Source organism: Meleagris gallopavo, chromosome 3, assembly GCF_905368555.1.
Source record: "Meleagris gallopavo chromosome 3, MGAL_WU_HG_1.1, whole genome shotgun sequence".
Taxonomy (NCBI): Eukaryota; Metazoa; Chordata; class Aves; order Galliformes; family Phasianidae; genus Meleagris; species Meleagris gallopavo.
Window position 1 is genome coordinate 35,114,510 of NC_139406.1, and position 24,187 is coordinate 35,138,696.

General features: G+C 37.3%; 1 protein-coding gene across 3 annotated transcripts in view; it reads right to left on the reverse strand.

Moving 5' to 3' along the window:
- Positions 1-24,187, reverse strand: part of INVS (inversin) — an 82,683-nt gene that overhangs the window by 1,799 nt on the left and 56,697 nt on the right. For all 3 annotated transcript variants that reach the window (XM_085220620.1, XM_085220621.1, XM_019613891.3), the window contains 7 exons: positions 23,665-23,894; positions 21,962-22,068; positions 18,475-18,687; positions 12,080-12,381; positions 6,854-7,658; positions 3,065-3,297; positions 2,118-2,198 (listed from right to left, as the gene is read on the reverse strand). In XM_085220620.1, the coding sequence (XP_085076746.1) occupies positions 2,118-2,198; positions 3,065-3,297; positions 6,854-7,658; positions 12,080-12,381; positions 18,475-18,687; positions 21,962-22,068; positions 23,665-23,894 (1,971 nt within the window). The remainder of the gene's footprint in view (positions 1-2,117; positions 2,199-3,064; positions 3,298-6,853; positions 7,659-12,079; positions 12,382-18,474; positions 18,688-21,961; positions 22,069-23,664; positions 23,895-24,187) is intronic.

Here is a 24,187-nt window from a genome sequence, read left to right on the forward strand (position 1 = left end):
AGTCACTTACTAAAGCTCTTGGGTGAGTTGGCTGAAGAGCAGCAAGGGCTTGTGTTTCCTTCTTTTCTCTCTCTCATCCTTTCCTGGCTCCCCTGCCCCTTAACTCTCTGTATTTCCTTTTGCTACCTCCTATGTATGTGTCCCCACTCTGCAGCACTGAGGTTGCTTTTGCTGAGAAGTTCAATGAGTTTGGAGTCAGTCTCCTGTTAGAGATTTGTCACAGCGTGCTTTTTCCACCAGCTAGACGAAAGTGAAAACTAGGGCTGATAGTCAGTTTTCACCTTCCCAGCTGCACCTTCCATAAGAGAAGAATCAAACTGAGCAGTCCATGCTGACCTACTCTATGCACCTACGTCAGCAGCAGAGTATCTGGCATTAGCCACTGACAGCTCTGAACTTTTCCAACGAACGTAACGTTGTCATGCATGAAGGCAGGCAGATGAAAAACATGTTATTGTCTTTAAGGAAGGGCTAAAGTTCCCCCAGCTCCTATTAGGTGAATCAAAGTAGGTAGTGTTCTGAAGGAACTGGGCACAGTTCCTATCACTGTCCTATTCGTCACCACGTTATGAAAGTAAAGGATGGGCAAACCTCACAAGAGCCTTTTCATTTCCAAAGACAGGGAGACCCGTTGTCCTAGAAAGTTAAATGAAGAGCTGCTTTATTTGCTAAAACTCTTCTAAAATTTAGATTGGTGTCTGTATGAAGAGGTGGCAATCAAACGTCTGGTCATGCCTCTTAATTAAAACAGTTATTTCAAATACTGGAAGAAAGAAGACTCTGTCTTTCACCAAGGCAGAAATTCACCTACAATTCTAACAAATTCAAAGCTGGGGCTGCTGCTGGATTTCCTTTTGACTTCAGAATTTAGTAAACCAGTGGGAAAATATATTTTACTTTCCAATGCACCTTATCTGAACTACTGCCTCTTTGAAGGATTTCTTTTTTTCCTCTCAGCCTGTGGCCTGGCTCTGAACTATGTGGGATGCAGCCAACACTAAAGACTGAGGCCGTCCACATGATGAAGGACAAATGTTACACAGCTCCCAGCCTATAAGTGCATACACTTGAAATATTCTCAAAAAAAGTTATTTACTGAAGGAGTAATATGAGAATTGTGTATTCTAACCTCATTTTTAAGTTATCTGTCAAACTACTGCCCCATGCATAAAACTTCTGGACTTTACTGACCTTGATGACACTCCTACATCTCTGTTTCTGGCTGCTGTTCTGTACAGTTGTAGCACCATCTCTGCCTGCATGTCTTGACAGTCCCCATCACAGCCACTCTCAGTGCCTTGTCTGAAAACTCTGCTGCCCTGGTACCAGTTCCATGCACAAAATTTCACTTATTTACAAAGAGAACAGAGGATTTTCCAGGAAAAACCTGGCAATAATGCATGGCAGCGGAGTAACACAGGCTTGCTTTAGAGCCCTAGAATTTAGTGCACATAATGTTCTATGAACTGATTGGAGCTCTGCACACAGGATGGGAACAACACTGCACTATCTTAGAAGAAAGGGCAGAGATCAGATTACTTTGGATTTTCAAATTTTATCCATGCACTGGGGCAGCCTGGTCTAGTAGTTGGCAACACTGGCACACAGCAGGGTTGAAACAAGGTGATCACTGCGGTACTTTTCAACCCAGGCCATTCTATGATTCTATGACTAAAGCACATATTTCTAACAAACAGGTGTCTAAATACTTGGTACGTGTAGAAATCCACTACTTTTACTTCTATAGGTAAATATTTGCCTCTAACAAATCACAGTATGAGCATCCATAAATGATTTTTACCACAGGTGAGTAGCTTATCTCTGTAGAAATCCATGATTTTAAGATCTTTCCAAGTAATAGTCCAATCAAAATAAGCTTTCATATAAATGATTCAGTGTTAGGATAAAAGCACATTGCTCAGTCAGTCCAAAAGTAGCAAAAGAACATACAACAGGTTGGTAATAGTTACAGCTCTTGATCTTCAATCCCAGCTCTTGATGAGTTGTTTTGGTTTTTTTTTTTTCTCTTTTTCTAAGAAGAACCCAATCACATGCACATATATATAAAACATTAAGGTCATTTGCTCTATTCCCAGTACTGTTAGAGTGTGTCTTACCTGAGACCAGCTGGACATCAGAAAGTTTCAGCTTAGGAGGAGGTCTGGCTGGCTGGTACACTCTGCCTTCCTGAGATCGACCTTTAATAAACAACACCAACAGCTCGGTGTTTATTCATGTAGAAATATGGCTATGGACAGCTATAAATTATTTAAAGAGACTACAGCATTATTTTATCCTCATTTACGATGAGGAAAATCATAAGACATTTTGCATTACAAAAAATTGTTACAACTTTAACAGAACTTTAAACAAACTCTGATGATGTCTTGCAGTTGCTGTGTAAAAGAAGGAACGTTAAGTGCTTGCCAAAAAAGATAGCTTTAATGAAATAAAGCTATCTAAACTACAGAGCCATGATAAGCACGAGTTGCCACCTGTTAAGGTACACAGAGCATTGGTGATCACAGTGTAAAGGAACTTGTGCTTTAAAAACAATGCCTTTCCTCTCTTGTTTCCTCAGGATGCGTTCTAGGCTAAGTGCACATTCAGACTTAGTGCAAAGCAGTGCAGTGCTACAAAAAATTACCTTGATCTCCCAATGAAGATCAGCTGTCTTCAAGCACAGAAGTTAATGATATAAAACACAATCATATTCTTCATAAGGGAATATTTAAAATACATACATACATATATATATACACACACAACTCTGAGCGAGAGAATGACTTGGTGGCTGAAGAACTGTGCTGGAATAATGACATGGTGATTCAAAGAGCTTTAGAAGAAACCGTTTTAAATCACCGATTTAAAGTATTTTTTTTCTATCTAAAATGGTTATAGAATTACCCAGAACACTTGAGATTTCAGACTAAATGTTACAAATGGTTTTAATCCCTAACAATTGAGTAGAAAACGTATCCAAGAATTCAAAAGATAAGGAACACTTTGTTATAAAATTAATCCAGTGGTTTTTGGAAACAAAGTATACTGAAAACAAAATTACCATAGATCTGCTTGAGGATGGACTGCTTGCTGGTTTTTATGGCTGAGCTGGTTTTGTTTACAGATTTCAGGTTTTTACATGGAGGAACTGATTTCTGAGGGCTATGGTTCAGCTGTTTCTTCCAAGCAACTTGAATGAGGAAAGCAGCTGCCTCTTGTCTCCATTTTTCTTCATCTTCTTTGCACTGCCGCTTAGTACTAAGAAGCTGAGCCAACTCCTTTCTGAGATGGTAACTGGAGAGCACAAAAGAGAAGAGCACTTGTTTTAGGTGACCTGTTTTAACTCCAGTGCTTTCCATGCATCAGTTCACATGGAGGATTACATGAGTAGCTGGGAAAACAGAACTCCCACTGATGTGCTAAGTCGCTTGGATGAGATGTTTGCTCAGAAGTAAAAAAGTAGGAACTGGATTCAATTCTACATGCATCCATTATTTCACACAGCTAATAAAGATCTGGTATTACAGGTATCAAAATACAGCTCTGTAACATCAGCCTATCAACTGCTTAACTATACACAGAATATCTGGAGGATGCAATCTATAAATATTAATAAGAATACAATCACAACTGTTTTCTCATTTTTCCCTAGACTAAGAAAATAACAGCAATATTTCTGCTGCACTTTACCACTTTCTGTTTGTGAACTGGTACAAGCGAGAAGCCAAACATAGCTTTTGCAGGTTCAGCTGCACATTTCCTCTACAGAAATCTGCTGGTTTCCATGCATTTTCTGAAGGTGTTCCCCTCCCACCTTGGTTGCAGCAATCTCCCTTTTCCTTTTCTCCCCTTCCCTTAAGCATCTCCCCGTTTCCTAACCCAACTTTGCCATTGCTGCTTAGGTGCAACATGGAAGCAGTGGCACACTTGGTCACAGTTCTGCTGTGAGACACAGTTGGCAGGTTACCTGTCTTTCCTCTCTGAGTGCCAGCAATGGCATCAGCAAATGGAGTTCCTTTTTTGGTCTCAAATGAGATAAAAGTAATCCCTCAGATATTGGCATTTCATACTCACAACTGGCCTAACAACTATCGCTGAATCTCCCTGATACAAACCTGTCACAAATGAATATTGAGTAACACTTGTAAAATACTCATTACAAGTGTTTGGTAATGGATGAAAACATACTGAGTGCCTTCCCCACTGGCCTCAGTGAAGGGAAGGAGAAAAGAAGTGAATCTGTTCTGTCGCTCCAACTGCAACAAGTTCTAAACTAAAATAACGGGCAACACAACCAGACACAAACTGTTTAAACATGTTATAAGGCAGTGAGGTACAGAATTCCAACAACACAGCAGCTGCGTATGGGAAATCAGTACACAGAAGTACAACAGAGCCAAAGGGATGTGATGAGATGCTCAGTTACAGCTCCACCAGTTTCAGACTTTCAGTCAGCTTGGTAAATTACCTCTCTGAAATTTGCTGTGTGAGAAAAACGTATTTAATTTTAATTTAGTGGAGCTTAGGATTCAGACACGCTGTTCCACAGCTCATGGAAGTATGTAATAAATGTGGGGAGCAACCCCATCAAGCAGTAACACCTGCAGTGCCTACAAGAAGTAAAGCACTGCATGGCCTCAGAACAGGAGCACCATTAAAAGACAGGAGAAAAAGGATTCTGTTTGGTTAGATAACACGTCTCTTTGAACTCTTCAGTGGAGTAAAAGCATGAGCAAGTGAGGGCAGCATGACAATCTGCCAGCATAACTTCTACTAAGGATAGGCCTCATGAACACCTCTGCAGGAAAAACAAGTGGGGAACTGTTTTAGACGTGAGCAGAAAAGAACAGTAAGCTGTTCTGGTGGAATTCAGTAATTACTGCCAGAAACATTTGCTGATGCATGAAATGAAGCACTCGCAGGCCTCCACCTTTGCACCCAGCTGGGATTTGTTGTTTGCAGTTTTCTGGTAGTTCTGAGCAACAAGAAAACAACTCTGAGGCTCTGAAACAGAGGTGTAGGCAGACATCTTTAGTGTCTGTGAATTTTATTTATTTTTTTCTTTTAATTAAGCTCCTCCTGTAACAAACTGTTCTGATTCCAGTGAGAAAAGACTGAACGGCACCAAGTTCAATGCTCTATCAATTAATCTCTCTGGCACCCTAACAAAATAGCCAATACTCCTTTAGCAAAACTACTGCACATAAATGTGGAATGCACGTGCAGAATAGTAAGTGCTATTTAGGTGCACTGTTACAGGGGGTCAAGCCTTGAAATGCCGCTGGTAAGGTACACATGCAGCAATAATGGAATAGAAACACTCATCTCCAGCAGGAGACCAACAGTACCAGCTTATTGCCAGTTTCTGTCAATTCACTGTGGACCACGGAGGACAGCAGTGGCCCCAGTGCCCCAGATGAGAGCGAGGCAGACACAGGATCTGCAAGCCTCAGTGAGCAGGATGAGCAATTAACCTTTGGCAAGGCATACACCTTGGAATACACTTCTGAGGGCTACATTTACAAAGTTTATGGACTGTGGGAATTGAAACGTCTTCCTGAGAAAGGAAAGTTAAGTATGCTTTAGTAGACCAGGGCCATTGTTGTAGCTCATGACAGCTTTTGATAAAATTCTCAATAAGAAAATTTGCAGAGACAAATCCTAAGTAGAGAAATGCTAGATCTCAAGCACATATGACAGCATCAACATACTTCTATACTGATGTGCAGTTCTCTTGCTTTTTACCAGTGCAAGCCTGGACTCAAATAATAAGCAGGACTTAGTGGGACCCACGGCCATACACTGGGTACCTACTTAGTAACTGTGATGAGCTACACGGTGTGTGGGGAACTCTCCAACTGAAAGCTGTACCATGCACCATGGAAGGACTGTAATTTGCTGTCAGCTGAGAACAGCATAATCACCAGAAGCAACAGTATCATGAATGGATGCACTCCCCTCATCTACTCCTGACTTACTTCAACAGATCTGAAAACAAGATAAGAATTCAGGTTCCAAATTAGAAAAGAAGTCAAAGAACAATGGATGGAAAAATTGAGGGTGATGGCAGGAGTACTGGATTACTGGGGGGAAAAAAAGGGATTGCTTTGCAGTCGAGTGTAGGTATAAGGAATGTGTCATAAATAGCAACTGGAGACCAAAGATTATAGAAGTACAGAAGTGCTATGTACAGTGCTATTGTACAAAAAAGTCAATTTTCACACCACACAGACAAGGCTCAAAAATGAATTAAAAACAACATTCTCCAAAATTTCAGCTTTCCACTGGAATAGGAATGTACTTAGAAAAGTCAACTGCACTTTTACATATCAACAAGAATGAAGAGATAAACTTGAATATGACTGTACTGTAATGAGCAATATTTAGATTGATGAATCAGAAAACTGGGGCAAACAAACAATTTGCTTGAGTCACTAGGTTAGAATGCAATACAATACAATTTCAGGTGTTCCAGTAAATGACAGTGGAGGATCCAGTAACAAAAAACTGCTGGAAGAAAATTACATTCCTATATGTTTGCTACTGAGCATGAGTGCAGTAACTCTGGCCTCAGGTGAGCATTGATCAGCACTCTATGAAGAATGCTTGAAACAGAAGTTTAATAACTTCACGAATTATTGAAAGTCATCACTGTGTACTTTTTATGAACTTACTGATGTCATCTAGGCAACTGGAACATACTTCCATTTGTTGGGTGAAAGATTATTACATTCCTGATTTATCACACTTACTACTATTAGCAAAGGGGCAAATAAAGCACACTGCTGATGTACACCGCAGTTTACATCTAAGTGTATCTCATCTCTAGCTATTGAAATAGTAGTCTTACCTTCTCCATGTCCTCTGTATAACTGTAGCAGCGTAGTTTTTCTTCCGAAAAAGCTCTTTTCTTGTTCTTTCTTTTTCTATGATTTGCATCCGAATCTCTAAAGGGATCAGTTCAATATTTGTACTTTGCCACGCAACGGAACACAGTTGGTCATCTGCATTCCTGGATCCAACTTCACCTGTTTTTTCCAAGTTCAAACTGTCATCAGGAGCAGAACACGTTGCTGGATTTCTTGGCCCAGCTCCTGTAGATTTGGTCTCAGTAGACAATAACGGGGAGGTCTTTTTTACTAATTCATTATTTCCCACATTGTTAGCATGTTCTATGGCACTAACAGCGACATTTCTGGTGTTCACAAATACTGCTTTGGCACTCCCTGGTCTACTCGAGCCAGCTGGTGAACATCTCTCATCATTTACCTCTTTATGTCTGGATTTCTGCTGATGCCTTTTGCCTTTTGGAACAGCTTCACACCGCTTTGAATTTCTTGCAATTCCACCAGCAAAACTGACATTGCACACGACCACTGAAGTTCCTTCACAATGGCCTCTGTTACCAGATGAAGACTGACTTTGATCTCTTGTTTTTTCCCCAGCACCAGCCGTCCCACAAGTAGAAGCATGCCTTCTGTTACCACGAGCAGGAGTACCATTTGCCTCCAAAGTGTGCTCTTTGTGCTTTTCTCCATTCAGTTCTGTAGCAGCTGCAACCTGATGTTTTGCTTCAACTTTCATTACCTCTTTTGCTTTGCCACAATGGAAATGGACACAACTTGGCTTGCTTTTGTTGTGTTTTCTCAGTAATTCTTTAAACAGAGAAATGGAAACAAACATTCAGTCTCTGATCCAGCAAAACAGTTTATTATTCTAATGTTTTTTTGCTCATGCACCTTTGAGGCACACTTGGAGAAAAAAGTAGAAGCAGGAAGAATCAGGAAAGGTAACAGAATCACAGAATGGCCTGGGTTGAAAAGGACCACAGTGATCATCTAGTTTCAACCCCCCTGCTATGTGCAGGGTCACCAACCACCAGACCAGGCTGCCCAGAGCCACATCCAGCCTGAGCTTGAATGCCTCCAGGGATGGGGCATCCACAACCTCCTTGGGCAACCTGTGCCAGTGCCTCACCACCCTCTTGGTGAAAAACTTCCTCCTAATATCTAACCTAAACCTCCCCTGTCTCAGTTTAAAACCCATCCCCCTTATCCTATCACTATCCACCCTCATAAACAGCTGTTCTCCTATTGTTTGTAGGCTCCCTTCAAGTACTGGAAGGCCACAATGAGGTCTCCCGCAGCCTTCTCTTCTCCAAGCTAAACAAGCCCTGTTCCCTCAACCTTTCCTCATAGCAGAGGTTCTCCAACCCTCTGATCATCTCAGTGGCCCTCCTCTGGACCCGCTCCAAGAGCTCCACGTCCTTCCTGTACTGGGTTCCCAGGCCTGGACGCAGTGCTGCAGATGGGGCCTCACAAGAGCTGAGTAGAGGGGGACAATCACCTCCCCCTCCCCGCTGGCCACCCCTTTTTTTATTGCAGCCCAGAACACAGTTGGCCTTCCGGGCTGCAAGTGATCATTACCTGATTATCATCTCAAACTTCTTGTGTACCATTCTACACGTATCTCTCCCTTGCACCAAATTTGAATTAGATACCTAACAAAGTTCAAAGAGGAATTTACCTACCTGAATAAAGTGATCTTTTCCACAGAAATAAGCTCACCACATGGCAAAAGAATGCAGCTGCATTAACACACCTGCTGGTTCCAATGACAACACCCTAACAGACTGTCATTGTTTCCAGCTTATTTGCTGACCTTCTGCTCTATCCACCTTGTATCCCAGCACATCATGACAATGTAACTGACTCAGGAAACCCTGAGGGCTTGGTTTGTCATTACTTCCCTTGATTTCCTAAATGAAACTTTGGAATCCTTCCCATTTTTCCCTTATTGCAAGACTTCCTTTCCCAGTTTCCAAGGCCACGATAGGAAAGTTCATCAGGTATGATTACTGCTTCCAAACACTCCTGTGAGAATGATGTGGCAGCCAGACTAGAGTGTAAATGCCTGGATTAAACAAAACCCAGTAAAACCAGGCTATATTTATCCTCACTTTAACACGTTTACAGTACTCTCTCTTGTCTGGATAGCTGAATGTGGCAGAATAACAATTTATACAGAAGGAATTCAGGATTATTATCACTGATGCCTCTGACAGGGAAGATTTATCACAGTGACAGGTCTGCATGGCCGGAGAGGCTACTCTAACTTATATAAAGATTGTCATATAGCACTGTATATGTTGTAAGACGGGGAAAAACACTACTATATGATCTGTTTTAATCTTTTATTTGTTTAAACAATTATTACCTCATTTCATCCTGTTTTTTCCTCAACTTCCAGAGTGTAGAAGTAAATTCCCCCTCTCTCACTACAACAGTGGAAGAGAAGATTTAAAAAATGTGCCGCTACAATTTGAAAAATGTGCCTTTTAACAACAGAATTTCTTAGGGCATAATTCCACTCCCAATGAAGCCAAGTACAAAATTACCAGTACCATCAATAAGAACAGTAAAGGGCTGACATTCAGTTCACGTGTATGAAATTTCCAGCACTGTCACAGCACTGTTTTGATCTTTCAAAAAGTCAGTTTTTACAGTTGTGAGGAAAAAACACAGCCTTTGTCATTCTTAACTCACCCAAAATTGCTACCTGATTTGTAAATGTGGGATGTAGAACTCTCACTTTTATTTCATCTCTAAAACATGTAAGTCATTAAAGAAGTATGTACAAAACTTCCCAGTCTGAACAACTGGCTCACTGTAGAAGTGACATGAGAACATTATTTAAGAATTCTAGATCACCTTCTGAGGTTGAAATAAACTTTCTTACATAGATGTGAACAAACACGGTTGAGTACAGAGCTAGAAAAATTACTTACCCATTGCTAACACAATTAAGGAAACTGCAGCTGCAAATGAGATAACGCACATAGGAAAGATTTCAGAATGGAGAGGAGAATGGATCAGAACAGAGCCACCAGCTAAATTATAGCTTTCACATTCTGTTAGTAAGTGTAAAAAATTTAGTTTCAGCTGTTGAAGAGCTTTCCAAAGTGCCAGCTCACGGGATCTAAGTTTATATTTAATTCCACTAAAATTTCCAGTGAAGTCCACTGAAGTTTTTTGCTACAAGAGGATTGACTGTAACACCTCATGAGAAGAGGGTAAAATGAGTTGATTCTTACTGCATTAACTTCACTATCAATGAGCAAATATATTTGAGTAAACATGGCACAGCATTCCATTTCAAACACAGACATTTTCGACTGGACAAGGAGGAGTTTTCTTTATAACCTGAACCTGTTTTCACTACATAAATAGACATGTTACCATGCATTTTCAGAAGAACCTTGTGTCAAGCTTTCTGTTCTCATTGTGCTCAACATTGTCACAGGGAAGACAATGTAAAATGGTGAAGAAAATTGCAACACCACCTCTGGAGAAATTATATTCTTCTTTTATATATATATATATGAATAAATAAAAACAGAAAATCTCCAGGCAGTGGTCCTTGTAAGTTAAAAATTTACTTATAAATCATCAACATGGAAAAATTATTCTGGCATAGCTACTTCAGGAAATCTCCAATCTCAGGAAAGCCTTTAAAGCAAAAGTTCAAGCTATGAGCTACTGGCATTTACTGCTGGTTTGAACTCCCCAGGTATATGGGAAAAGTAGTGTATACAGCTGAACACAAATGTGCTTTTTTCAAACCTAAGTAACACTGTGAGAATCCTATGCAGAAGATCTGGCAAGTTCAATCCTGATCTCTGAAGTCTCTTTGACCTTATACTCCGCGCATGCTTCTTCTACCTCCACTCCAGTACTGTATTTGTTCCAATAAATGCTGGAAGTCTGACTGATGAAACGTAGTTTCCATTGGTAAAACCAATGGAAAATTTCAGCAAAGAATGGATATTGGAGTCAGTAAAAGAAAAGGCTGTTCATTCTTCCTTAATAATTTCTCCATCCTTCTTTTTTTCTTTTCCCCTCATTCTAACCCTCCAGAACCCTTTCTTTCTCCTTTTTCATCTCCTCAGTTATCAATTTCTCCTCATTATGTCCATTATAACTATTCATTTTTCTAACCACCATTTCTGGTTACTCCTAATTTCAAGTGTTTTCCTTTGCAAATCTAGTTTTAATACATTGTTATTCCATATGTACACAGATAAAGTTTGCTAGCATTTTTAACATCTCTATCTTTATCATAATAACGATATTTAAAGTTATTAAAAAATATATTAGGATAAGATAGATGTCTGCCTTTATTATAACACAGACAAGTGTTCTGTTCACTTAGGCATTTCCATGTAAAAGGAAAATAAATCCAGACAAAGCTCTCTGACTTTCTTTTTCTTTGTATTATTGTGAAATTCCAAGTAGCAGTAATTTTACGCCTGAAAAGGAGTTCCTGCAGCTTAGCTTAAACAAACAACTTATCCAATTTTGACTTCTAATTACAGCAAAGATGCTTTAATATGACCAATTTTGCTATAACTAGTAGCAGTCATAATGATTGAAATGTTACTAAAATGTGTATCTTGTGAAACGAACACAGGAATGGTCAAGAAATTATCATAAAGTGATGATGCATTTATAGATATAGTAAAAGAGTGCACTGTACCAAAGTAACATAAAGAAGTCAGACACGTTTCAATGAACAGGCTCATTTCTCAAAAAATATCCTAGTACACTCTTAAAAAGAGAACTTTGGAGGCAAATCATAGGAGAAATCAGTCATGGAGAATGAAGCTGCCTTCTGTAATCTAGAGATCTGCCTTTGAAGAAATTCTACCCTCATCTGTTTTTAAATGAGTTACAATTCTCTATTAAGAATCCTTCAAGAATCCTACAGATACATCAAATATCTTTGCGCTCTTTTTTCCTAAACACATGGCTAATAGACAGAATATCTCCTGACATCTCATTCTCATATGTTTTAGGTACTGTTACAGTCACTGTGCATACTGATATCTTTGACTACCCAAAACGACTGAACACATGCAAAAAAAAAAAAGAATCCATATCTAGCTTCATCCTATATAAATTGTTTAAATAATGAAAGAACAATTAACGATACAAAAGAGTACAACATTTTCTACATATAAAACCTCCCCAGACACGTTCAAAAAAGATAATCACACCAAGTAACAATGATTACAAACCTTGCCTGATGTTATGACCTTCGCTCTGTGGCTCTGAAGACAGGCAACTCTCCTTTGGTGACCCTTTGCTGCGACCAGCTTTAGGGGAACCTCTACTGTTTCTCCCTAGTTGAATTTGAGAAGCCTTGACAGAGAGAGGTCTCTTATTCTGTAGATCAATTTGTTTATTAGATAACTGTAATGTGCTGGAAGTCTTCTCTCGATCAGCTGTGCTCGGTTGTACTCGAAACTTATTTTGTTCCACGTTCTGCATTCCTTTCTGTAGGCTGGCTTCTTTTCTTTTACTTTCTTCTTCACGTTTCCTGTAATTATAGTAGATACCATGTGAATTTCAAAGACAAAATCTTGGGAGCATGTACCTAACTTGTAGACATTCATCTCTAAAAACATGACACAGCCACAACAAAATGCTGACTGTGACATCTTTTTTGTGAGAAATGGTTACCAGTTATATGGAAGTGTCTTAGCTTGATCCAAAATAACAACTGACTTATAGCTTGAATTTAATGAAGGTTAAGTCTTTAGTAGGCAGTTTCTCATTCATTTTGCAGCAGTTGAAATTTAAAAAACTCCCGAGTTTAAAACGATGTAAATTTGGTTTTTGTTAGGAAAAAAAAAAAAAAAAAAAAAAGATCCTTCTGATTTTTTTAAAGAGAAAAGCAGTTTCTCTTTTATTTTAAACCACAGAAAAGAAGTACCAACAAAAATACTTGAAAAAGCCATCCAAAGACAAGAAACATGATGCTAAAATAAGGATGGTTTGAATTAGTAATGAACCACGCTCTAATATAGGTAGAAATGCAATGAACTGTATTTATTTGAAAGTCAGAACATTTCATAAAAGACTTGTCATCTGTATTGATTCTATGTTGTACTCAATACAATTACAAACCAACTCAAACTAGGTATGTTATTAACTTGCTGCTGTATGTTTATCATTGATACATAATTAAAGAACTTATTTTACATAAATGGATTGTACACTACACAAATGATAAATACTGAAAATATGAGAAGTGAATTAAAAAATTTTGTGCAGATTTTTATACCCTCACAACTGTGGTATTTGGTTTCCAAAAATGAAAGTAGTCATGTATCTCTTAAATAGTGTAGATATAAAAGAGGATTTTGGACAAGGATGGGAAAGGCACATCTGTTCAATAATGTTTTGCAGCCTATTTTGAAATGCAATGGAACGTCATTACACTTTAGCTTTTTCAATCTTTTTCCTGCAAAGCAGAATAAACCCAATAACAGGCAGCAAGCACTACGTATCTACCTACCACTGAACTTGTTTTTATAAATTAAGCACTGGTTATAAGATGAAGTGACACTTTTCCTGTTAGAACAGACAGCTGGTAAATGTCGTATCATGTAGCTGCCTGATATTTTAACTTGCTTCCAACGCTACAACACAGTTTGCAGACTATTGACACATTAGCTCACAGCACAGCATATGACAGGTTAGTTATGCAGCATGCCATCCTCAGTTCCTGTGAGTCGTATCAATGCCAGTGTATGTCATTTCAGTGTGATATGCCAGGGAGAAGCCTTAACTTTATCTGTCAGTACTATCTTATCAAGTTCTCGCTGCAGAAGAAACTGATTGAACTTTGTACCTGAAAAGCTGTTAATTGATCTAAAAAATACACTCCTGGCAGTCTGAGGTTTAGTATTCCCCACGGCACAGAAAAAAGTGGTTAGTTTCAAATAATATCGGCATTCCGCAAATAGGCCATGTGGGGATGTCTGTCTTGTGTACAGTATGGATCTCATTGCCATTAGATCTGATAAATCAGATCTTAGTATTCACAAAACAGTCATTTTTGTTTTCCTCACAGCAACCAAGCCATCTATTACCAGTACCCTCCATTTAGGGTGACAGAAAATGCGAGCCAAGGCTGTGATACAGAAGGAAGCCAGGAATAGCAGATTAACTCAAAACAACATCAGCAACAAACCAATTGTAAAGTTATTGGAATGCTACAGAATAGAAATCAAGAAGAAGTAAAAGGTTGTTTGGTTTTTTTTTTTTAAGGTGCGCTAATTTTTCAGATGAAACTGATGAAATAATAAAAGGGATTTCAATCTTCCCTACTCATAGACCACCATCCTCATCAACATTGAGTTTAGCTGATTAATACTTATCTGAATACTTACAAACCTCCCCATGGGTTGTGCTTTATTTAATGAGAAATTCAGTTTGTTTTACAGTAAAATATATTATAAAAAATAAATTTTTCAAGTTTTATTATAGCCTAAGTTAAGAGACTAGGTTTCATTAGCAGGTAAGGGAAGCAGACAAGCTTCTAACTTCACAGCTCTCATTTATTCTCAGAAGGGTCCAGTAACTCATCAGGATCCAAACTTGGACTCTAAAGTTAGACAACTACAGCTACAGTGATAATATACTGAAATTGTCCACATTAATTGCAACAGAATTTTGTCCTTAGGAGTCATAAATTTGTATTGCATTGCAAAAAGTGATAGAGCAGAAATCAAGGTTTTGGCATCTGCAAAGGAACAGTTTCAGCCTTAAGCATTTGTGAAGACACAGGGATGCTTTGATTTTTTAATTCTGCTAAAATGAATTCAATCATTTCTATTCTGTTAACAATGCTTTGATCTATCTACTCTGTGGAGGACATTTTAAGTTTAAAACATGTCAATATGCCCAGAGAACATATGGATAGAGTTATCCTTGCAGAAGTTGTTAATTTAAAAAACACAACTGCAGATATACATCATCAGCTGTGGTTCTACCACAGTTGAGGCTTTATCTTGACCAAGGAGTTATATTTCCTGTTGTATAAATAGTTATTTCTTGCTAATATGGTCTCGTGTGTTTTAAAAAGCATGTGTAGAGCTGTGCATTTGTCCTTACCTGACCTCCTAGTGTTCACTGTCATTTCTCATCTGCATTAACACATTCTAAATTAGAATTCAGCATATTTGCAGTCTTCTGCATCTTGGCACTATTTGCAAATCTAACATTTTAATTCTTAAGTTAAAACACTGCAGTGTATGAGATTCTAATCAATATATACTTCCAGTTTAAGGTTGAACCATTATGAACTACACTGTGTATGTTCTCCTAAGCAGTTTTTCACCACATAGTCAAGGTTTCATTCAAGCTACACTGCCCTGATTTACTAATGAAATGTAAAACTTCAGGCAAATTTTAATGGCAGCTACTATTTTTCCATGGCCGCAAAATTTGTTATTATGGTACAAAAGGAAATCTCATTGAATCGACACAATTTGTTTTAGCAAAGTCAAGACTGCTATTAATTTTTGTTTTGTTATGTTTCTGATACACAGAAATAACACAATTACTTAATTCCCGTACAAGAAAGGTATGGAGTTACTGTAATGAGTCCTGGAAAAGAACACAGAGACGCTCAAGGGACTGAAACATCTTTCATGAGAAAAAGCTGAGAGAGTAGGGAGTGCTCAGCCTGGAGAAGACAAGATTCAGAGAACAGATTGCCCAGAGAGACTGTGGAGTCTCTGTTTGCAGAGGTATTAAAAACCTGACAGGACAGGTCCTGGAGCAACGTGGGCTAGATGACTCTGTTTGAACAAGGGTGCGGATAGATTATATGACCTTAAGAGTTCCATTCCAATCTTAATAATCCTGCAATTCTTTCACTCTTAGATGAAGCAGACATTCTGCTAATCTCACAGATACGTTAGCCCAGCAAGTCCCACACAAATTTTAAAGGCAGCAATTTTAAGATTATTTCAGCTAGTTTCCTAAATAGCACAAGATGAACTTTATCAGGTAAAATGATCTGAAATCATCTAATTCATCCACTTAGTCCCTAAACTGTTCTTTTAGTATTTTAGCCTGCTTTTCTGCTTCTGTTTCTAGTGTTGAATTTCATCTATTGAGCTATTGAACATCATTTGACATCTAATGAAGATTGAAACAAAGCAAAACATACACTTCAGTCTTTTGAGTATAAATCTCATAGAAATTCCATACGTTTACTTTCCTCTCATCACTGGGGAAATTTTCCTGATCTCTGTGACCTTTCCAAGATGCTTGACAGTGGTCTTTTAAGGACACCAGTCAGTTCTTTCAGTATCTTAAATGCAGCTCATCTGGTCCTATGGACTGATTTGTCTAGGTTGAGTTCTCTCAAGCAATCCCTGTCTTAGTCCCCATTCATTTCTGGCAGCTCTCCTCCTTCTTGAAGCATTCTCTAAGCACAGGGGTCTTGGGAGACCTTGGGAAAGACTGCGGACAAGATGGCACTGAGCATCTCCACCTCCTCTGTGTCTGCTCTCACCAAATCACACATGCCATTCAGCAATGGGCCCACATTTTCCTTGCTAAGACTCTTACTATCACTGTAAAGGCAGATGCTCAGCTCCTTGTCTGGGTTATTCCTTTTAATCTCAACTTTGAGTTTCATCTTTCCTGATGCCATCCTTATGTACGCAAGTGATGCTAAGCTCCTCCTTTGTAGATTGTCCTTGGTTGCACCTCTGGCATACTGCCTTTTTACATCTAAATTCTGTCATAGCTTCTCTGCTTAGCCATGCAGCTCTCCCAGTATGTCTCTGAAGCAGGCTATTTTTTTTTGTTTGTTTGTTTGTTTGTTTTCAATCTAGGCATTCACCATCATTCTGGATTTGCACATAATGTCTACTTTTATCTGGAGAGCAGATTTTTAAACATGAATAGGAATATTATTTGTTTGTATGTAACAACGCCCTGGCCAAGTTTAACTGTGGAATGCACAGATGGATATGCGAAATGATGACAGCATAATATCCCCTCCAGTTTATTACAGATCATAAAATCGCAATTAAATAAGATTTGTTATGTGACAACTTGATTTGCTTGTACACTCCAATTATATTTTAATTCTGTTTTTATGGTATTTGGTACACAAACTTTATTTCTATTCTTTTCAAACAAATCAACAACAGCTTAGTAAGTTTTAAAAGTACATTAGAAACTCACAAAGGGAAACAATTACAAAAACATTCCCAAATTTCCATCAGGCAAACCCTTCTTGTTTAATGTGTTGGATGGGGTATCACAGATACTTCTAAAAATGACTGTCATCGCAAAGAGTAAAACTACTCCAACTTGGTAAAGCCAGTTGTGATCACACAGCAAGAAGCAGAGTTCTCAAAATTGAAGAAATACATAAGATATTAAGGATATTTTCAAAGACAGATTCTCCAAACTTCTGACTTACACTGACTTCAGAAAATGCAATAGTAGGAGGGCTGCAAGTTACAACTTCAGGATCTAAAGATGTGAGCAAGAGATTAGTTAACTAGAAGTTCTAGCATTGATTCTTAATGGGCATTAATCAACTGTAACCAATATGGTAGCAGCACTCAAACCCAATGAAGGTCAGATTGGCCAGATGTACAGAGCACCAAGCTAATTCATTTGAAATACAGCACTCTGCAGCTGATTTTGCCTAAGATACACAGAAGTAAGAAAAAATCCTCTACGTTCAATGATTACTGTCTATCCATTAATATGAACTCTCTTTATACAAATACTATGACTATTTTGTAGAAATATTACACCAAAATTACTAGAAATATTTTCAGATTCATAATTTTTATTTCAGAATCAGATCTCTTTAAGAGAAACTGTGTGCTAATTTGTTCTTTTTATACGGTGAATCTTAAGGAAAAAGACTAACCTATCAGAATATTTTGATGATCATTTACGTTTTTTCACATTTTAGAATTTTGTCCTTCTGCTACTCCAGTTCAATCAGAATCGACACGTCTTAAAAACAACCATCTGAATTGCATATGGTAGTTATTTATAATCTAATATAATGATTTCATGATAACAGTCTAATTCTAGTGCAGAAAATCTCACTGGAGTGTATTATACTGCCAAGACAGAAGTTGCAAATAAAATCTGGAAGGAGTTCAGTTTTCTAGAAAAGCTCAGCCTCCCATACGAAACAGTTAAGCCTTATTTAATCAGGCTTTTCCAAGTATCTAATTTATTTTCTTCATATACTTATTAATTTATTTTCAAAACTTTTATCAAAGACTCGTGAGGCCAATGATTGTTTTCATTACTCTATAGTGATAAATGTTTTCCAAAACTTATTATCAGTTAAAGATTAATGATGTTAATGTGCTAGTTTTCCAGTCTTTAGTATTTTGCCTTGTTCACTTGTACATTATATAAATATTGTTATTTAATGCGGGATTATCTGGAAAACAGTTTTCATATGTAGCATTATGGAAAAAAAAAACCTCCATTTGACGCTTGCAAGTTTCGTGAATCTTACAATAAGAACAATAAGTGATGATCAGTAATAGATAAAATCATACACGTGCATATAGAAACTTACGGCAAATGTCTATTTGCTAGAATAGATTTTGAATTTCAGACTTACTTGGCAGCAGCATCTTTTCTCAGTTGTTCATGTTTCATTAAAAGATTCTTCCTCTCTTGAAAAGCCTTTCTAACTTTATATCCTTTATAAACAGCCTGAATTTTGAAAGCAGCAATGTCCTGTATGGCAGCTATAGAGAGAGCTCCATGTTCTAACATGAACTGAATCACTTCATGGTGTTCACCAAGCAAGGCATAATCAAGTGGAGTGTATCTTTAAAAAAAAAAAACAAAAACACAACAATTAACAATGAATTGGATTACTAATCATAATGTGCATTTGCGTTATGAGATTCATGTTGACTTCATAATAAGGCAACTTCTAGACTGAAAATTGCTGAAGTACTGTTTTCAGAAGACCACTGCTCTTATTTTAAACATTATTCTCCTGTCTTGCTCATGGTGCACACCCTGATCATGTTTAAAGCTTTTAATTGCCTAACGTAGAGGGGGTCAAACAATACTAAGTGCAGTAGTCCTATCCACGTTGTTATTATTATTAACTGTTTTAAGCAAACAAAGAAGTTAGTAAGGTTCATATGTTGAGACACTATCTAAGTAAAAAGCAAAACAAAACATACTTTGTCTTACTTACTTATCTATTTAAGTTCTGAGAATTTACTGTCAGATCTAGCTTGGCTTCTACAATAATGACTGAGGACAGTATAGCTGACCAAAGAACAGTATTAAACCTACTTTAATGGATAGCTTTTTTTTTTTTTGAAGTACTAGTTAAGCCTGCCTTCAAATCAACATGTGTGATAAAAATATTAAATGCCTTTGCTTTTAAATAGCATCAAACCTGTCTAAGTACTTTCGGATAAAAATTCCTCAAATTTCCACTGCTGGATAGGTGCAAAAGGTGCCTGCCCCCCTCTCCAACACTGAAGCATTAGGGAAAGACATTTTGTAGTGGAGAATTATTAGTCACAAATCATAATCAAGACCATATAATGCAAGGCTTTCAAACAGTAAGTGTCAATGCATGTGATTGAGAAAATTAGGGCTCTTCTTGATGGTAACTTGCTAGGACACAATGCTGGTAAGCAAAGAAAAACAGACAGAAAGAGCACAATTGGACTTGCCACACAGCAATGATTTGATGGAAGGATTAACAGTATCTGAACTGAAGTGTCTGCGGGAATAAAGACAATGACATAACATGAAAATTTGTATGTCAAGGTGTGTTGATAGCATTTAAATAGCTACGGATTTTTGATAACCCAAGAATGGATACTTCAGAAAGAACCTCATTTCAGAAAGTGACATTTTTAAAGTATAGCTAGCTTTGAATATTTTAGTTAACATGTACAGGAGATACTGAAGTAAACTTAATGTTGTGAATATGCATGTACCAAAACGATGCATTGTATTATGGATTGCAGTCATGCAGACTTATATTCTTAAACATGGATTATCTGACCCAGTTGATCAAGCTACCTTAAGAAATAAAAAAGATAAAGAAATCACTTAAATCCAAATAGAGGTGTGTATAACCAGACACTACCCATGCTGCTCATGTATATTACCACAATCACCCACTGCTTGTGTCAATCCAAAGCCTATTAACAATTTTCTTTTCCATTGGTTATTTAAACCAGTTAGCTTTTGAATCAAGCTGGCTTCATAGCAAAACACACACAGAAGACATCACCCAACAGCTGTTACATGTAATCCAGCACGAAGGTGGTCAAGCAGCAGCTAATTTAGCATTACTTGATGCACTCATGACATACAGCTGGATTATCAAATCCAGCAAAAAACAACAAACCTACCACCCCCTCGCACCAACAATTAGTCACTCATCTGCAAGCAACTGGGCAACTTAAAATCCTAGATGCAATCCTAGCTCCATCTTTTCACAAGTTTTAACTGCTGGGTTTGAATTTTGAACTAGTATCTCATCTTGCTCGACATGAGCAAGAACAGCATCCTTGTATAGATATATCAGAAAAATATACCAGTTTGTGAAACTGTAATTCAGTAAAAAAGCATTTACATCCAATTACAGATAAACCATATCCACAAGGTCATTTCACTCTCTTCTGAGAATAGTCACCTGACACTCCTTTCTATTTTCCAGACTTCTACTATCTTAAAAATAAAACAAGGTTTTATCAACAAAATAAGGTTTTGTAGTTGTCTAATAAGAGGCAATTGCACAAATTATCCATATAACACATGTTTTAGGAAAATTATATTTACAGACTGATTCATCTAGAAATATTGAAGATCTGTTATTTTCTGCACATGGACTAGTGCTTAAGAGTGCCCATTCAGAATGCTGCTTGTTATATCCAGAGTAATCAAGGCTTATATACGAACACACATTAATGTCAAAAGGTAAACAAAATAGATAGTAACTGAATGACTACAGTAACATCACAGCTAAGGTATTTTCCTAACAATTGAGTATCATTGGTCCATTTCTACAATGTAAGAATGGCATCCTTCCTAGCAAAACATTGTCTTTTCATCTCACTTCTTAAGAATAATTTAACTACAACTGTTTACTTAATTTTCTATAAAAAATTTCTAGACAGTATTGACACTACTTAGGAACGACTTAACACCTTCATTTGTTTCTCGCTAAAAATGAGAACAAACACAACAGCACGAGCGATCTGAGTAGCTGGTATAGAGAACAAAAGAGAAATGATGGAGAAAGAAAGTAATTAACTGGGATAAGGAAGGGACTCTCCAGTTTAGCTCTAAAATATGGGCCTTAAATGTATTTAAATTATTTAAAACTGAGAAATATTCAAATCTACATGACATACTGATCATAATTTTATTTATGATTAGAACGAGGTCATCTACTCTAAAAAGACATCATAAATTTCTGCTAACACTAATTATCTTCATGGTCAGGTGATTAATTTGAACTCCATAACTCAAATCACTTAAAAAAAAATTATTTATGTGTCAATGAAACACAAAGAAAAGAGGTGCAAATTTACTGTCTCTTTATGATTACAAGATACAAAAAAAAAAAAAAAAAAGAAAATGAAAAAAAACCCAAACCCCACCCACCCAGGCTTTTAGAACACAGTTAATCACTATTTTAAAATGTAACAATGCATTTCTTCCATTTGCTTTCTTCTCACTGTATTCCTACCAATAAGAGAAACTCCAGTGTACTCTAACATTTTCATCTTTTCATCATACATATCCATTGCCAACTTCATCAAAATGAAAAAGATGCTTAATATTTCAGACCAGAGTAGAATGTGTAAAAATACTTGCAAAAATGTCCACAAGTTCAGTGTTCAAAAGTATAAAAAGCTGAAGTTTAAGCTTGCGATGTCTACGTAAACAAGAGATTTTTCGCATTATAAAAGCTCCTCACACTGAAGCCTGAAGCTATAGCATTCCTTTTACATACTAGGACAATCATGACACCGTGAAAATATCTGAACAATAAACATTTAAATCAATAGGTAGCATTTTTGCTAAATTAGAAAATGACTCATTCAGACCAATAATACCTTTCCTCGCTGTTCTCCATGTGATTAGGGAAAGCATCAAAACCAAGCAGTAACTTTATAGCATCAAGGTAGCCATTGTTACAGAGCCAGTGTAAAGCAGTTCTTCCCTGTAGACAATAGAGGGAAAAAAAGAAAGAATCATACGATTCCCAATCTCTATCATGCCACAATAACAGTTGCAAATCATATTGTAACTTGATGCTTTTCGGGACACAAAGGACAAATTGATTCTTCTACAACAACTCCCTTGTTAAAATAAGAGTACATCACTTAAAAATGAAATCAGATATCTTTTTCTTTTTAAACTACATTACAACACTAGAGCTTTTCCATCTAAAGTGGCTGAAAAAATAGCATTAGGAAACTAGTTCTGGAGTGGATTTCTGTGGAGTTATGCTGCCCTTGCTCTGAAGAAGCTCTCAACAACTTTTGTCATTCAGACTGTTTTCTAGGCTGATCTAAAATAGTGCAACAAGACAAAGAATTATTAAGGAGATCAAACTCTGATGAAGTCTGAGGAAAGCTTATCAGCTCGGACAAACGCAGAATGACTCCAGCTGTCTTTCCAAAAAGAGCTTGATCTCAGAAGTCTTATTTCTCTCTCATGAAGCAGAAGTCCAGCTCACAATACTCAGTACAGCAGCTGGCTGTATATACAGCCAGTTCCTGGCTGGTATCTGCACTGTGAATACTTAAAGGTCTGTTAATATCAACAAAACACAGCTATTCCACTTCACTTCAAGGGTATATCTCCTATACCTGCATCTTGCTTTTTTAAACTCCCCATTTAACAAACAGTTAGAAAACTGGATACCGCATAATAACACAAAGAAGTTCCGAGTTCAGTGCAAACAAGCTGCATCTTGAACTCCAAGTGCTGAAGATTATGCTGCAATATCTCTGTGTGAAATAAGGAGGCCTGAAGCTGTTGTCACCTATATTCAAGATGATGCCACGTGAAGCTGGTAGCAGGGTTAGAAAATATTCGCAGTATATTCAGGAGAACCCATAATAAACAACACTTCTCCATTACCTGGAATTATTCATGCCCTACAATGAATAGCTAGAGAAAAATTTAACAATTTGTGTGAAATTATTTGGACTCATGGAACTCTACTGACTTCAGAGAAATTATGTCAAGTAACAAAGAAATCTGTTATATGTTGCACAATTATCCTGGCTCCTAATTTCACTTACTGTTTGAAAAATGACACAAAAGAACATTTAAACAAACCGTTTTTCTTTTTTTTTCCCATCAAGAAGAACTATATACAAATAAATAATTGAAGAAGTTCTTCTGCAATCTCACTTGCAATATCTTACTTGTTCTATCTTGCTAACACATGCTGAAGAAACACGCTATAAACTATAAAATCACATTCCCATATCAATTGTTAATAAGGAACCGTACAAGTTAAAAAATAAGATCCTTAAAATGATTCCTCGTAAGATCACACTTTGATAAGGCAAAGACAAAAATGATAAAGGAAAAAGATGAGTCTTCATTTCATGCTGAATATTACACCATTATTTTTTCATTCAAGAGTTTAGAAGTGAAGACAGGGAAAATTATGCCAGGATACATCTCCTTTCATGATAATAAGCAGAAAAAATGTTTCAGCAACCCAGAAAACAGGATGACTTTTATGTTTATAGTTATTTTAAACTTACTTAATGAAATTGCCCAGTGAAGGACAACATACCTCTTTATCCTGAATATTTGGATCTGCATTATTTTCCAGTAACGCTACCATGCAGTTGATGTAACCTCCATATGCAGCACACTGCAGAGGTGTTCTACCTGCGTAATCCTGCACATTAGGGTTGATTTTATTTTCTATCAGGATTTGGCACACATCAGCATTTCCTCCCAGGGCTGCCCAGTGAAGGGGTGAATGGCCATCTTGATCAACCAAATCTACTCTTGCTCCTCCTATAACAACAAATACATTTTTGAAGTAAGAGAAAGCAAAGAATAAGTTTATGTTCAACTATAACTTCTTTGGCAAACTGACAATTCAGAGAAGTACTTCAGAATGCAACATCCATGTTATTACCTAAATCAAGTTGAAATGGCAATGAAGTAATTTCAGTCAGGATCAGCTATCTAACAACTTTAGAAAATCCTAAGCATCCTCTCAGATACTTTGGAAACTTCACGTCTGTCAAATAGCCTTGAAAAATCTAGATGTTACTTGTTTCAGGCCTATTAATTTTAAATGAAAA